This window comes from Clupea harengus, chromosome 1, assembly GCF_900700415.2.
Source record: "Clupea harengus chromosome 1, Ch_v2.0.2, whole genome shotgun sequence".
NCBI lineage: Eukaryota > Metazoa > Chordata > Actinopteri > Clupeiformes > Clupeidae > Clupea > Clupea harengus.
In genome coordinates this window covers 5,171,278-5,185,482 of record NC_045152.1, presented here as the reverse complement: position 1 = coordinate 5,185,482, position 14,205 = coordinate 5,171,278, and the positions used below count along the sequence as shown (strand labels likewise).

General features: G+C 43.0%; 1 protein-coding gene across 2 annotated transcripts; it reads left to right on the top strand.

Moving 5' to 3' along the window:
• The first annotated feature begins 57 nt into the window (after positions 1–57).
• Positions 58–14,187, top strand: engase (endo-beta-N-acetylglucosaminidase). Of its 2 annotated transcripts, XR_006152964.1 has the most exons (15): positions 58–283; positions 432–514; positions 727–928; positions 1,302–1,450; positions 2,072–2,226; positions 2,678–2,826; positions 6,475–6,646; positions 7,271–7,374; positions 8,135–8,246; positions 8,665–8,849; positions 9,582–9,724; positions 11,637–11,736; positions 11,981–12,092; positions 12,281–12,366; positions 12,636–12,750. XR_006152964.1 is itself a non-coding variant. In XM_031565240.2 (14 exons), exons 1-14 carry the CDS (start codon positions 180–182, stop codon positions 13,050–13,052), a joined length of 2,187 nt encoding a protein of 728 aa, XP_031421100.1. In that variant the 5' UTR covers positions 58–179; the 3' UTR covers positions 13,053–14,187. The 2 variants fall into 2 exon arrangements, 1 of the variants encoding a protein (XP_031421100.1); XM_031565240.2 differs by lacking the exon at positions 12,281–12,366 and having other exon boundaries at positions 12,636–14,187.
• Positions 14,188–14,205: the final 18 nt, after the last annotated feature.

The following is a 14,205-nucleotide window of genomic DNA, read 5'->3' as shown; positions in this document are numbered from 1 at the left end:
ATCTGGAGGTAAACAAACTTACTCCTCGATTGGGTAAGCACACGTAAACGTAGCCTTACGTTTGACCAATTAGGGGAGACCCGGAAGCATGTCTTTTTGTCAGGTTTGACATGGGCGCCTAGAAGTCTGCCTCCACAACGTATGTTTTATTCGACCATTTCCATAGCTATAGCCCTGAAATGGACGGTATGCTGAGTGCAATGGATAACATGTCTCCAAGGAAAAGAAGAAGAGATGACGGTTCCGGGGTCTTAAGTGGCAAGCAGCCTAAAACGGGTTCAAGGTAATTGTAGACGTGCTTCCGATTGCTTCTTTATCGGGTCATACATTGCTATAATCAGAGTAGCAGTGGTCGTGCTTTGGAATATAAACAGTCAATTCGTTTTGAAATCAGACTTTTTTGGGGTTCATTGTTGTTTTCCATATTCAAGTTCAGAGTCGTGCCTGGATGAACCCGTTGACCTACGAAGTGTGCAGCATGAAATCATTAAATATGGTTCCTCAACTTTGCCAGGTACAGTAAACAATGTGACTTAATATCCTTGTAAAATAATGTATGTACACCTAGATTCAAATCCTTCTAATGTTTAAGACCTTAGTATAGATTGAAACCCCTCGGTAAAGGTTCTGAACCTGCTTTATTATTTGTTCAGTTTAATGTTGGAAGTATTGGAAACTAGATGTACGTTAGTTTTAAACTAACTTCGGCATTTCCCCATTTTCCAGCGAAACACTACGACCCTGACACCACCGAGCCGCTCAGCTCCGCACTACGGAACCTGGAAGAGCTGCTGGCATGGAAGCTGAGGGACGCAAACCCTTTCAATGTAGCATCTGTCCCGCGCGCGAGCAGACAACCACTCTACGCGAGCAACCAGCCACGTACGCTGGTGTGTCACGACATGATGGGAGGCTACCTGGAGGACAGGTATGCGTGATGAAAACAGACACGTTCTTGACAAGACGAGAGTTTCCGTTGATGCTTGGTCTGTCCATTTTTGTGCTTGAAGTTATGTCAGTGGTGTAGTATCAATACTGATTGTGACCGTTGTTATATAGAGAGTGCAAAGCCAAGTCATATTATGGCATAGTGAATACACAAGCAGCCTAATCACGTATCAATCACACACATACACATCTACTAATGTTTTAAGATGAATAATTATATATTCAGGAAGCATAAAATGCAGTTGTGAATGTGTCTTGAAACATAGCCTGGTTTCTCTTAGCATTTTTGTTTCTGGAGTGGAGCTCATTGATTTTCATGTACTCAAGTTCTCAAATGTGTGCTTATCTCTGAGGTTTATTCAAGGTACGGAAGTGGAGACACCGTATGCCTTCTATCACTGGAGCCTTATTGACATCTTCAACTACTTCAGTCATCAAATGGTGACCATACCCCCTGCCTGCTGGACCAATGCCGCACACAAGCATGGAGTTCTCTCTCTTGGTCAGTCTCAAGTCTGCATAAAATATCTAATTACAATAACCAGTTTCCTCCATGCAGACTTTTAATGAATGCGTGTCTTCTGCTTCCGTGTTAGCTAAGCATTGAGAAAGAAGAGTCTGCCTGGACTAGACCAGTTTAAACACCATCATTAACTGTAAGACAGACATTTGATCTTCTGTTGGATGAGTTGGTCCTGGTGGGAGCAGGTGGTTTAGGCTCTTCAGTGTGATGTGTAGAGAGGTGGATGCTCTCCTGGTGGGAGCAGGTGGTTTAGGCTCTTCAGTGTGATGTGTAGAGATGTGAATGCTCTCTGAGTGCTCTCAAACTGCTTAGCTTGTTCGCTTTCATCTCCGATTCTGTGTGAAAGTTCGATCTCTGTGTCGTCTTTATGACTGTCTTTTCAACTGCTACAAGAACTTAGAATATAAAGCAGCTAAAAATCAAGGTGGAATCACACAGACAACTGGACTTGTGCTTAAATAATTGTCAATAATTGTCATCTACTTGTTGCTGAGCGTGGTGCCCTATTCTCAGTTCCTTAAAGTCTACAGGGCTTACATGCATTACGTGTTTAATTCTAAGTTGAGAGAGTTGACGAGAGACTTTTCCTCTTCCTTTCAGGGACCTTCATCACTGAGTGGACTGATGGTGCTCAGATGTGTGAGGCGTTTCTGGCAGGAGAGGAGGCATACCGGGCGGTGGCCGACAAACTAGTGCAAATCTCACACTACTATGGCTTCGACGGCTGGCTGGTCAACATAGAAAATGTCCTAAGTGTAAGTGTGTTGCACTTGTGTGATCAGATGCCAACGTATGTGTCAGTCTCACCACTTCATTCTCATAGAAAGTGTTATGTGGATGTGGTCTTCATTAATAAGCCGCATTGAACACAGGCATTTGCCCAACAAAATAAGATAAGGAAAATAAAGTGTTGTAATTAATATACCACAGTGTGGTATGAAAACGTTAATTGCAGTAAGCATAAATGTATATTGTATATATGGATAAAGATCAATATAATGTAAATATAGTCCGTGTTAATCAGTATACCATTTATATATTTGTTTCTCACTGAAATATACAAATTTGAACTCACTAACATTCATGTGCAAACAAATCATAGGCAGTCAAACCAATTCCTCCCACCGCCTCTGTGAAATCTGACACATTCACGGATCGCCAGTCACTGTGACAGGTTGTTAATGTCTGTTCCCTGTGGTTTCCCAGGCAACCGCAGTGAAGAACATGGTTCTGTTCATGCGCTACCTCACTGACCAGATGCATGAGCGGGTTGCAGGCAGTGTGGTGATCTGGTATGACAGTGTGCTAAAGGATGGCTCTCTCAAGTGGCAGAACGAGCTCAATAACGACAACAGGCAAGTGAGGAAGATTATGACGGTGAAGATGATAAAGATGAAGAAACGAGGCATGATTATGGTAATGATTGATAAAAAATCAGCAATCGCAACGTGATGACTAGCCAGACTCTAGTTTCTGAGTCTTTAAAACACCTTTGATGTTGATGTATACCTACATACCAGTATAGTCATGTGTAGGTGAAATTGGTACCAGCCTCACATGGGAGTACCAGACTTTGTAGGTACCTTACCCTGTGAGCAGGCGCCGGGTAAATGTGGGTGCAATTGTGTGTAAATTGTGATACCGTCTTCGCGAGGGCCACAAAGACACACTGGTGCTGTCCTTACAACAGCAACAATATGTTGGTAGTCTCACCTGATTGGACAGGCATCAACCATTCAACACAAAGGCAGATCAATTAAGTTGAACTCCTAGGGGGGTGCCACACAAAGTGTAGTGTCCTCCACAGTGGTCAAAATAAAGATAATCCACATATCAGTCTCATAAAATATATTAAACTATCAATTTGGAACTCTGATTAATAATTAAATTAATAACTACAACCAAAGTGACCTTATTAATAGCAAGGTTGAAGGTCATTGGAGTTCTGAATAGAAGAGGTTGGCAACGTCCATTCTTTTCTAACATTAAATAGACCAGCGTATATGATCAAAGTATTTATTTACACAATGATAAGAAAATAACACACAATATGTAATCTGACTAAATGTAACTAACTAATTAATTGAAGCAGTCTGGGGATGTGTAAGAGAGACAGAGGGAGTGTGTGTGTGTGTGTGTGTGTGTGTGTGAGCTTGTGGGCTCGGGGTTGCCAGAAAGAATGTGTATGTGTGTTCCTTTGTCCGATCACGGCAGTTCCGCGTGCATGTGTGTGCACGTTCGTGAACATACATGTGATGGGGACAAGGACGAGCCTATGTGCAGCGCGAAGTTCAAGTATTACCTTCGCGTGTGTGGCTATGTGAAGGCCAATGTATATGTTATCGTGTGTGGTTACGGTGCCATGTTAGAAGAGGGAAATGGTTAGTGGTGCATGCAAGACCCTGTGTGTCTGATAAGCAATCCTAATGATAACCCTTAGATGGTGTGGCGTAGGCCAACTACCAAATAACAATGAAAATATATAAACAGTTACGTTCAGTAAACAAAACAGATGAAACACATGAACAATGGCATGTAAAGAGTCCTATGCTTAGCCAGGTTGTGAATAGCTAGGAGGGCTAACTGCCCAGTCGGAATTACCAGTAATTTGGATAAGGGAGTCGTGTTGGCGAATCCGATGTTGGTGAGGCAGAGAAGTGACGAAGATGTCCGTAGATGGGGAAAGTTGTCCTTGCTGTGATGTCTTTGTTTCACTGCTGTTTAGCTCGGAGGATTTGATCGCTCGGAACGTTGCAGGGTTAGCTAGCAGGTCTATTGTTAGCTGCTTGCGTTAAACTTACTTCGTATACGTTAGCGGTCCGTGTTTGGCTAACGAGAGATCTTAGGCAATTCTTGGCCATAGACAAAAGTGAGAGCTTGTCTGTTCTCTTCCGTTGTGAAAGAGACAAAGAGAATAGGTCTACACCCTTGGAGATGGACGAACGAGACAGGTGCATGCCTGGCAACGGCAGTGGAGAGACAGAGGTCACATCTGGGAAGACGAAGGGTTGACTCCTAAACGATCGGCATACGGATGTAATTCTAGAATGTTGATTGGTTAAGACGAAGGGTTGACTCCTTGTCACTAGCAGATGGTAGTCCGCTACCCGATGCTAATCGCGCATGCTCAGACACAAACGGTTTACAGCAGAAGGCGTTGACATATGGGCCCTGTTCGAAATGTCTTAAAATGCCTCCTTCCTTCCTTCCTTCCTATTAAGGGAGCAGGGACTGTTCGAAATGTCTTAAACTTTCTCTTCTGCTTTAATAACACTGTAACTTATACAAGAATGTTGGTTGGTCCCCTCTAGCAGACAGGAGGGAAAAACACTGTCTTTTATTTGTTTATAAAACCTTAGTGGGAAAACTGCCTAATTATCTCATGTCACTTTTAAAATTAAAATCCATCTGTCATAATACACGGTCACAGAGCCTCATCTCCCTTGAAATCCCCCTTACAAAAACTAATATAGGTAAAATAGCTTTTAAGTTCTTTGCTTCCCATAAATGGAACACTATTCAAGTGGAGTTGAAATTAACCAAGTATTTGTCTGTCAACCAATTTAAGAGCCTTTTAGATAATAAGGATGTGCCTCAATGCTGTTGTTTTAAATGATTCTCTGATTTAATTTTTTTTACTTTATGTTATTTTATTTATTTATTTTTTATACTTAATTTCTGAGTTGTTTAATGTGTTTTTTTTATTTATTTTGTCTGTTTTGTTTTGTTATGGTTTGTTTATTTATTGTTCTTCTGTACTATGTAGCCTCAATCAGGGCATTGCTGCAAAAGAGCCCTGTGCTCAGTAAATTTCTCCCTGAATAAACAATGATGATGATGATGAATAAGATACCTTGAAATACGTCACATAACAATCATTTTTCAAGAGACCATATGAGCTGCCTTGATGTCTCGATGGCAGCAGCTATTACCCATAACTCTCTGCGCCATTCCCTAACCAGAGACAAATTTAAAAAAAGATGGCGGATGAAATCGTCGAAGTTCCACAAAAGTATTCACCGATGCACGTTTCTTTGCTTTTTTTGGTAATTTTTTTTAAAAAGTTACCGAGAAATAAACAGTGTACTATGTAATTATGTCATGATTGATGAACAAAAATAGTCTGATTTCGTTAGCGATGTATCCGTTAGCCAGGTCGCTAAACAGTAGCTGCTAGCTAGCAAATAAGCACACACAGCGTGATGACGTCACATATTGCCGTACATGTTGCCGTACATGCTATTTTAATAGACTGTTCGAAATCAACGGTTTTTGAGATACCTTCCCTCGAAAGGACCTGTCTCGTCAGACACCTGTCCAACAAGAGATCAAGGATTAAGACAGCTATCTAAGAATTCGAACACAGCCATGGGTTTTGTCGGGGGAGAATACGTATTTCCGCTGGAATCCGTATTGAAACCGGTAGTGGTCACTTTACTCCGGTCTCTGGTTGGTTAAAACTTGTCATCTGACCTGAACAGAAAATTACCAGGACCTTTGTTTTATTCTTGAGGAACCAACGACGTTGTAGCTCAGCGAAAAAGTAGAGGTCCTGGTATTAGCCAATCAAATAAATGGTGTTTTCCGTTCCTGCCTGGTAACTAATCTTAACCAATCAACATTCTAGAATTTCATCCGTTTTCCGATCGTTTAGGAGTCAACCCTTCGTCTACCCACACCTGTCCAAGCCCAGGGGGCGTGGTCAAAGTTGCATAAGGGTACATTTTTACAGTGGGCTGAAGTCTTACGTAAGTTCCGGATGAAACCATACGCAAGTTACTGATTAAAGTCAAACACAATGGACGAATTCCAAGTGTACCTACACATCATGTGCTACAGAAATACCAGTATAGTCAAAATAAAAACAAACAAATAAATAAACTGAATTGAAATCATCGATTTAGTGTTGTTCAGCTTACACTGACCCTTCTGTTTGTGTGATTCCCTCAGCTTTTTCTGTACCTGTACACTGATGTTCTGTCTTCCTTCATCTTAAATTGCAGTGTGTTTCTTGAGGCATGCGATGGGTTTTTCACAAACTACAACTGGACAGAGCAGAGTCTGGAGCACATGAAGGCCCTGTCCGCTGCTCAGGAGCGCCAGGTGGACATCTTTGTTGGGGTGGATGTGTTTGCACGAAGCGACGTGGTGGGAGGCAAGTTTGAGACCAATAAGGTAAGATGTCTGAATGGCAAAGGCCAATGTCCACTTAAAAGCAGTTTGAAATGTGAGTACACATCTATGTAAAGGCCACAGTATTGTCTAATGTCCACTTAAAAGCAGTTTGAAATGTGAGTACACATCTATGTAAAGGCCACAGTATTGTCTAATGTCCACTTAAAAGCAGTTTGAAATGTGAGTACACATCTATGTAAAGGCCACAGTATTGTCTAATGTCCACTTAAAAGCAGTTTGAAATGTGAGTACACATCTATGTAAAGGCTACAGTATTGTCTAATGTCCACTTAAAAGCAGTTTGAAATGTGAGTACACATCTATGTAAAGGCCACAGTATTGACTAATGCTGCTCCACCAGGACTGCTGAAGTGCAGTTACCCATGAATTATGAGTCGTATTTGAGATGGACTAAATTTGGTTACTTGGGTAATGTACATTGGCATTTAAATACAGCATCATGTTTTAAGTAAAGATATTGAATACATTGACACTGAATTGATATTTTGTCGCTTAATCCATTTGGAAACCGATGATTCAGATGTTGAGCCCTATGTTTGTGACCAACAGTGATGTCCTCCAGCTTTCTCATAATCCTTTCCCTTTTTATTTTCTCTCATTAAGGCTCTGAGTCTTCTTCGCAAATATGGCTTCTCTACTGCCATCTTCGCCCCTGGATGGGTATATGAGTGCCACGATAAAGCAGAGTTCCGCAACAACCAGGACAAGTGAGTCTGTTCTGCCTTTTGGGGTATACGTTTCTATAAGCTTACTGACGTGTACGCCAGGCTCCAGTGTCATTGCAACATTACAGAGACTTTGCCTTTAACCAGCCAGGATGTTGGAGACACTCAGACGGAGGGCTGGACTCCTCAGAGTGTCAAACATAAGACCACACATGATGCGCTGAGGAATGGCTTTTACTGGATTATTTATCATGTCTTTCAGCTTTAAAGCAACAATAAGGAATTTTGGTCGAAAACTAGCTAACTACCGAAAAGACATGTGCAAACCTTGGGCTGACCACAACAGGGGCGGAGGGAGGAATGGATAGGCTTTCCCCATCTTTTGCTGGATTAATTATCATGTCTTTCAGCTTTAAAGCAACAATAAGGAATTTTGGTTGAAAACTAGCTAACTACCGAAAAGACACGTACAAACCTTGCAAATGCCAACAACAACACAGTTGGCACTGATAAAAGCTTGCTAGAATGCTAACCTGTGTTGTTTGGGGGTATAGTTGGCGATGTTGTGCAGTCAGAGTTTTCCTTTCATCTTCTAGGGGTGGTCCGCCACACAGTGCATCACCTGGGCGGTTAGTGGGGACGACAGAACTGTTTATCGCTGAGCTGCTTCACATGACAAGTCCATTAAAAGCCTATAAAAACATAACTCAAGAAGTGGCAAATTGTTGCACAGTCTTGCTTTAAATTCTTAATGATTGTTTTGTTTAATTATTATGTATTTAAATGTCTCCTGCTCTCTTAGGTTCTGGGGTTTGCTCGCTGATCATCTGTACGTCCACCGGCCCTCCGCCCTGCTGCCGTTCGTCTCATCCTTCTGCCAGGGCTTTGGGAAGAGTTTCTATAGGAACGGGCAGGTATGTAAACATGTGAAACTGGTATTGAAAACAACCAACATTATTTTTTAGCAGTTGTTCTCTTCTAGGTGTACTTTGTTCTGCCATAGTATAGAACCTTCATCACTGGGCACCGGTAAGCCTTTGTAATACCACACTCTTCTCGTTTCAGTCGAGTGCTTAAGTTAGGGCTTTACGAGGACACCCAGTCATAATATTAAAACAAATACAAATATTTGCACACTTGGACCCGCTTGAACTGGGTACTCTGACGTTGGGCTCATTTCTATTCCATTCGTACATTTGTTTATTTAGGCAAATCTGAAGCGACTCCCTCATTGGTGCACATTTGATCAGTGCAACCTTGTGCTGACCTTGTGCTGACCTTGTGCTGACCTTGAGCCACTGGGAAGGCCAATCATGTGTGTTCGTCCCTCAGGTAGAGTTCCAGAGGAGCTGGTTTAATCTGAGTGCCCAGGAGCTGCAGCCCTTCTACTACAAGGAGCAGCTGGAGGGCGAGGGCTGGCTGAGGACCCGAGGCTGCCCTGAAGATGCCTGGAGTGGAGGCAGCTCGCTGTTAATAGAGGGCATGATTCCAACAGGCCAGTCTAAAATCTGTGCAAGGTGGGAGTGTGAGGAAATGTCTCAGTATAATTCGGCTTGGACATTATGAAAGAAGTACGAATGAGGGATATTGTGTTAGGATCTATAGTGTGTGTGTTTGTATGTGTGCGTTTGAATGGTGGTATTCTCTCAAGTTAAAACATTAAAGAATTTGTGGTTTTCAATAAAGAATAGAAACTAGTTCTTCTCCTATATTGCTGCATGTGGAGACCAAACTCTTCTCAGATATTTGGCAGACTGAATTGAGACTAATCTAAAGACAGTTATACACCAGTGTGGCTGCAGATAGATGGAAAAAGTGTTTGATGTCCTTTGAAGCTCAGGTCAGGTCAGGTCTCGTGAACTCTGTCAACAGGCACAGTCAAAGAAGCAAATTGTGAACAAACAGAAGTCCTTTCAGTTGTTTTTCCCTTGTAGGGAATTTCCTTTTAAACGCAGTCATCAGATTCTCCGTGCCAGTGTTTACTTAGCTCAGCAAGCCTGCTATGTCTTTGTGAATTATAACATTTCCATGGGTGGTGATGTTGAGTGGGTTATGTTTGCCTTAGTCGTGCTGGAAAAGCAAGGTAATTACCGCTGTTTGAATGGAGAGTGTGTGTGTGTGTGTGTGTGTGTGTGTGTGTGTGTGTGTGTGTGTGTGTGTGTGTGTGTGTGTGTGTGTGTGTGTGTGTGTGTGTGTGAGAGAGACAGAGAGACAGAGAGAGAGAGCTCATGCTGTTCTCCCTCTCCCAGGATATTTTCTCTGCACGTTCCCCTGGCCACCAGGACGTTTGTGTCATTTGTGTACCGGCCGTCTGAGGGTGTGTCCGTCTCCTTGGAGCTGAAGATGGCAGACGCCGCACTCTGTTCACACACCAACACAGAGGACATAACAGGTGAGTCACAGAGAGCTTGTACAACACACACACACATACATACATACACACACACACATACACACACACACATGCACGCACGCACACATACATACATACATACATACATACACAGACATACACGCATGCATGCATACACAGACACACACACACGCACGCACCCGCGCGCGCACACACACACACGCACACACAAACACACACAAACACGTGTATGTACACTGTCTTGTGAATGCCAACTTTTACAAAAATACGCCCTTAAGTCACATATAAAAAAAACACAACCCCTTCACCACATGTGCCGGTACACGAAGAGAAGTCACTTAGTAAACACACTCACACGGCCGTGTCTCATAGCATCACAAGCTCTCAACAGGCCTATTAGTACACACACTCACACGGCCGTGTCTCATAGCATCACAAGCTCTCAACAGGCCTATTAGTACACACACTCACACGGCCGTGTCTCATAGCAACACAAGCTCTCAACAGGCCTATTTGTGTTCTTGAGTCATTTCAGTCGGGGAAGTGACATGGCCACCAGAGTCTGTTTTTAGGTGTCTTCCTCTTAGTAGACTCCTTAGTCTCCTCTCCTCAGTCTCCTCTCCTCAGTCTCCTCTCCTCAGTCTCCTCTCCTTATTGTCCTCTAAGCAGTCCCATCAGTCCCCTCAGTCTCCTTGAGCTGATGGTTGATCATCACCATCATGGTTACTCTTACGAGGATTAACCTCATGAGTCCAACGAGCTCGACCTCCTATATCGGTCGCGACTCCACCGCTTGAACCCTGAACGGGCCATCATTAGGCGTAATAACTGTTCTTTTTCCACGTCTAAAGTTTTTTCAACCCTCTGCCATCTGTCTTCCTCCCAGGTATTGCCTCTTTTGCCATGAATAATGTCTGTTTCTGTAGTGCAGCATTATCCATCCTAATACAGTGTGCTATAGGGCTGAACGATTTGGGAAAATAATCTAATTGCGATTCCCCCCCCCCCCAAATATTGCAATTGCGATTTAATATGCGATTTTTTTTTATTTTATCCAAAAAAATTTCCCAACAAATCCTAATGAATGATTTAAATATGACCAACACAATATTAGATACATTTAGTGTAAAATATTATTTCCCACATTTAATTTTTTTATTTAACGGCTCATTACAGAATCAAGAACAAATCGGTGGCTTTGCCACTGTGCATTTAAGTAATTTAAACAAAGTCATTGTAAGAATAAACACAAGGCATGCACTTTTTAAACACTGTGTGCAAAATGTACCATCTTAAGAAAAAATACATTTGAATTATTTTTCATTTTAATTTTTTTTTAGACCACGTTTTTAATCGCGAACGTTGCGGTTAGAAAATCGCGTTCTATCATATCGCGATTAAATTGCAAATGCAATTCAGCCCTAGTGTGCTAGCCAATCAATGTGACGCTGCTCTTGGTTGCCCTTTAGTGGCCTCCTCCCTGTTAATCTGTATATGTCATTATTCGATAGACAAAGGCGTAGTCCCATTTCCCTGCTTTTTTCTCCGCTTTACACTGTTGGTAGACCTCCGAAATGAACCATGCATGTCCAATATGTACATAGACTTTACAGACACATGTTACACTACTGGAACTAGCCTTTACAGACACATGTTAAACTACTGGAACTAGCCTTTACAGACACATGTTAAACTACTGGAACTAGCCTTTACAGACACATGTTAAACTACTGGAAATAGCCTTTACAGACACATGTTAAACTACTGGAAATGAGTCAGGTGTGTGAATGCTTTGTTTTCACTGCACTGTGCATGATGTAATGGAGTTTGCAACAGGAGAGAATGAATATAATTGTGTTTTGTGATGTGTGTGTGTGTCCGTGCGCATGTATTTATGGAGATCCACATTTCTGTGTGTGTGTGTGTTCAGCCAGTAGTGTGGTACCTGTTGCCCTGCGTGAAGACCATGACCTGGTGAAGCAGTTCACTCAGAGCTGTGGGGTGTGGAGGCCTGATGGGTGGACTAAACGGTACACACACACACACACACACACACACACTTTTTATGGTACAGTACTGTGCAAATGTTTTTTGGCATTTGTCTTCACACATATTTTTTTCTTCTGCTTTAGCGTGTCACTCAATTCTGATAGTGACCTCAGATTTCAACCTCACTCATGACTTTTAGACTTAGAGACACCGTGAGCCTCTATAGTGACCTTTAGAGAAACCATGAGCCTCTATCGTGACCTCTGACCTCCTGGCTGCCTGCAGGTGTTTCCAGTTAGAGCTGAGTGGCTGTGCGCTGAGGGACATCTGTGTTAACGTCACACGTGACGAGCCAGCACAGGACACGCCTTTTCACTGCAGAGTGGGAGAGATTATGGTGAGCTAACTCTAACCCTAGGTTTTCAGGCCAATATGTACATGTGTTTTTGTATGTTTATATTTATAATAAAGCATTTAAATGTGTGAATTACTTTTTTTCTCTAGTAATATAGCTATAGGTAAATGCATCATTTTGAAGTCTTTTTTTTAATGCAGAGTACTACTTACTATTTATACTATTTGTAGTTATTGTATTATTGATTAAACTGGTGGAGCAGGACTGATGTCTCTGAGGTAAACCCTTGGGAGCCCACTGAAACCCTGCCACTGATGTAAGCATCCTCTGGACTGCACCTTCATTAAAGGCCGCTTACATTTATTCTGTTTAGATAAAATGTTGTAAATATCCCATGAGGCATATCTCTAGTCCTTATTGCTCTGTGACTGTCAGCAACTAGCTGCTGGATGCCAAGACTCTCTTGGTATTTCCTTGTTAGGTTTGCTTATTTTCATCAGGTGCATATACATGTCGCTTCAGTATTTACAGCCCTCACACCTCGCTCTGTCTCCGTCCCCGTCCCCGTCCCTCTGCACGGACTAGGTGCTGGACGCCGAGAGTCTCCTCGTGTCCCCACTCTCCATGCAGAACATCTGCATCTCTGACGCGGTGTGGCAGCGAGGCATGGGCCATGCCAGTGACTCCACCAAAGAGACGGCGAAGCTGCACCTCAACGCCACGCTGCAGTGGAACTACCCGAGCCAGCTGGCGCGCTGCTTCCTCATCCACTGGCGCCGGCTCCGCGGCCCCGACCCCCGGGTGCCCGCCGGGCCGCTGGCGCTGCTGGGCCGCTCCTACTCCGGCCTGTACCGCGTGGTGGACCTGGTGGTGCCGGACTCCCCCGCGCTCATCGAGCTGGTGGTGGAGCCCGTGACCAGAGAGGGCTTCAGCGTGCCGGAGTCCCACTGGGGGAGACGCTCCCTCAGCTACACCGAAGGAGTGAACGCAGGGCAGAAATGAAGGGACATAGCTGAGAAAACACACGCGAGCGCACGCACACACACACACACACACACACACACACACACACTCACACCTTTTATTTTGATTCTTATCTATCTTCCTTGCATATGTACACATACAAACACTTTACATTATTCTTATCCATCTCCTATTATTGTTACACACACACACACACACATCTGTACACAGCTACATAAAAACTATTTTGTCTTAAACACACACACACCTTGTTTCTTGGTCATACTTAGACATACAAGGTGATGTAAACCAATACGTAGTCGTAATGACACGGACACACATTCCAACTAACACACACACACACTAACACTTGATTTCACACAGACAAACATACATAAATACATGCGCCACCTTACACACTCGTGCATACTGTTCAGCTGTCCACATGTCTGATTCGTTTGATAAAGAGCACTTGCTGTATGAAAACCCTCTGGGTGATATTGGTTTGCATCACTTTTTAACTAATACACTGAACCGTTCAGTGGCATAATTTCATGCTTAACCGTCTGACGCTGAAGCTCGTTGTGGTTCCCCAGGGAAGCCTGGGCTCAAGATCACATTTCAGTCAGAAATGTTTAATTACTGTTGGTGACTTGCCAATTAAAGGGTCATGTAGAGGTCATGGCTGCTGATTTACTCTAATCGTGAACTGCAGAGGGTTACTGTGACTAATCATGCTTTTGAGATCTACCTTAGGAATAATATGCACTATGACGACAATGCAATGTGTGCACACATTCACAGTAGTCCTCCAGTCCTCCTCTTCTTGTCTGAAGGAGAAACACGGTGCATCCATTATCAGGAACCAGGAATGCCCGCCCTTTTGGCCTTTCCTTCGGTGTCAGTTTTGTCAAGTGTACGTTTAAAAACGTACCTTAACAGTTCCGAGACAGATTTATATTTTTAAAGCAGTGCCACGTACCATGCATGGAAGAATCCTCACCCTGTCTTGGATATATTAACCTGGCTCTGTCCACCTACTGCTCCCAGCTCAGTTTTGGCTCTCATTACTTACAAAGTGAATGTGGGTCTGGTTACACCAGGGTACTGCTATATCTGCTTGAAGAGAAATTTGTAATATGCTGTTTTTACAATAAAAATAATGTAACCCACAGCATGTGATTGAGGCTTA

What these genes read in the sequence shown, in the direction of transcription:
- engase (XM_031565240.2), top strand. Translation starts at nt 180, where the DNA reads ATGGACGGTATGCTGAGTGCAATGGATAACATGTCTCCAAGGAAAAGA. An exon ending in GTTTCTATAGGAACGGGCAG is followed by an intron (nt 8,247 to 8,664) that starts GTATGTAAACAT and finishes TTCGTCCCTCAG; the next exon opens with GTAGAGTTCCAGAGGAGCTG. An exon ending in CAACACAGAGGACATAACAG is followed by an intron (nt 9,725 to 11,636) that starts GTGAGTCACAGA and finishes GTGTGTGTTCAG; the next exon opens with CCAGTAGTGTGGTACCTGTT.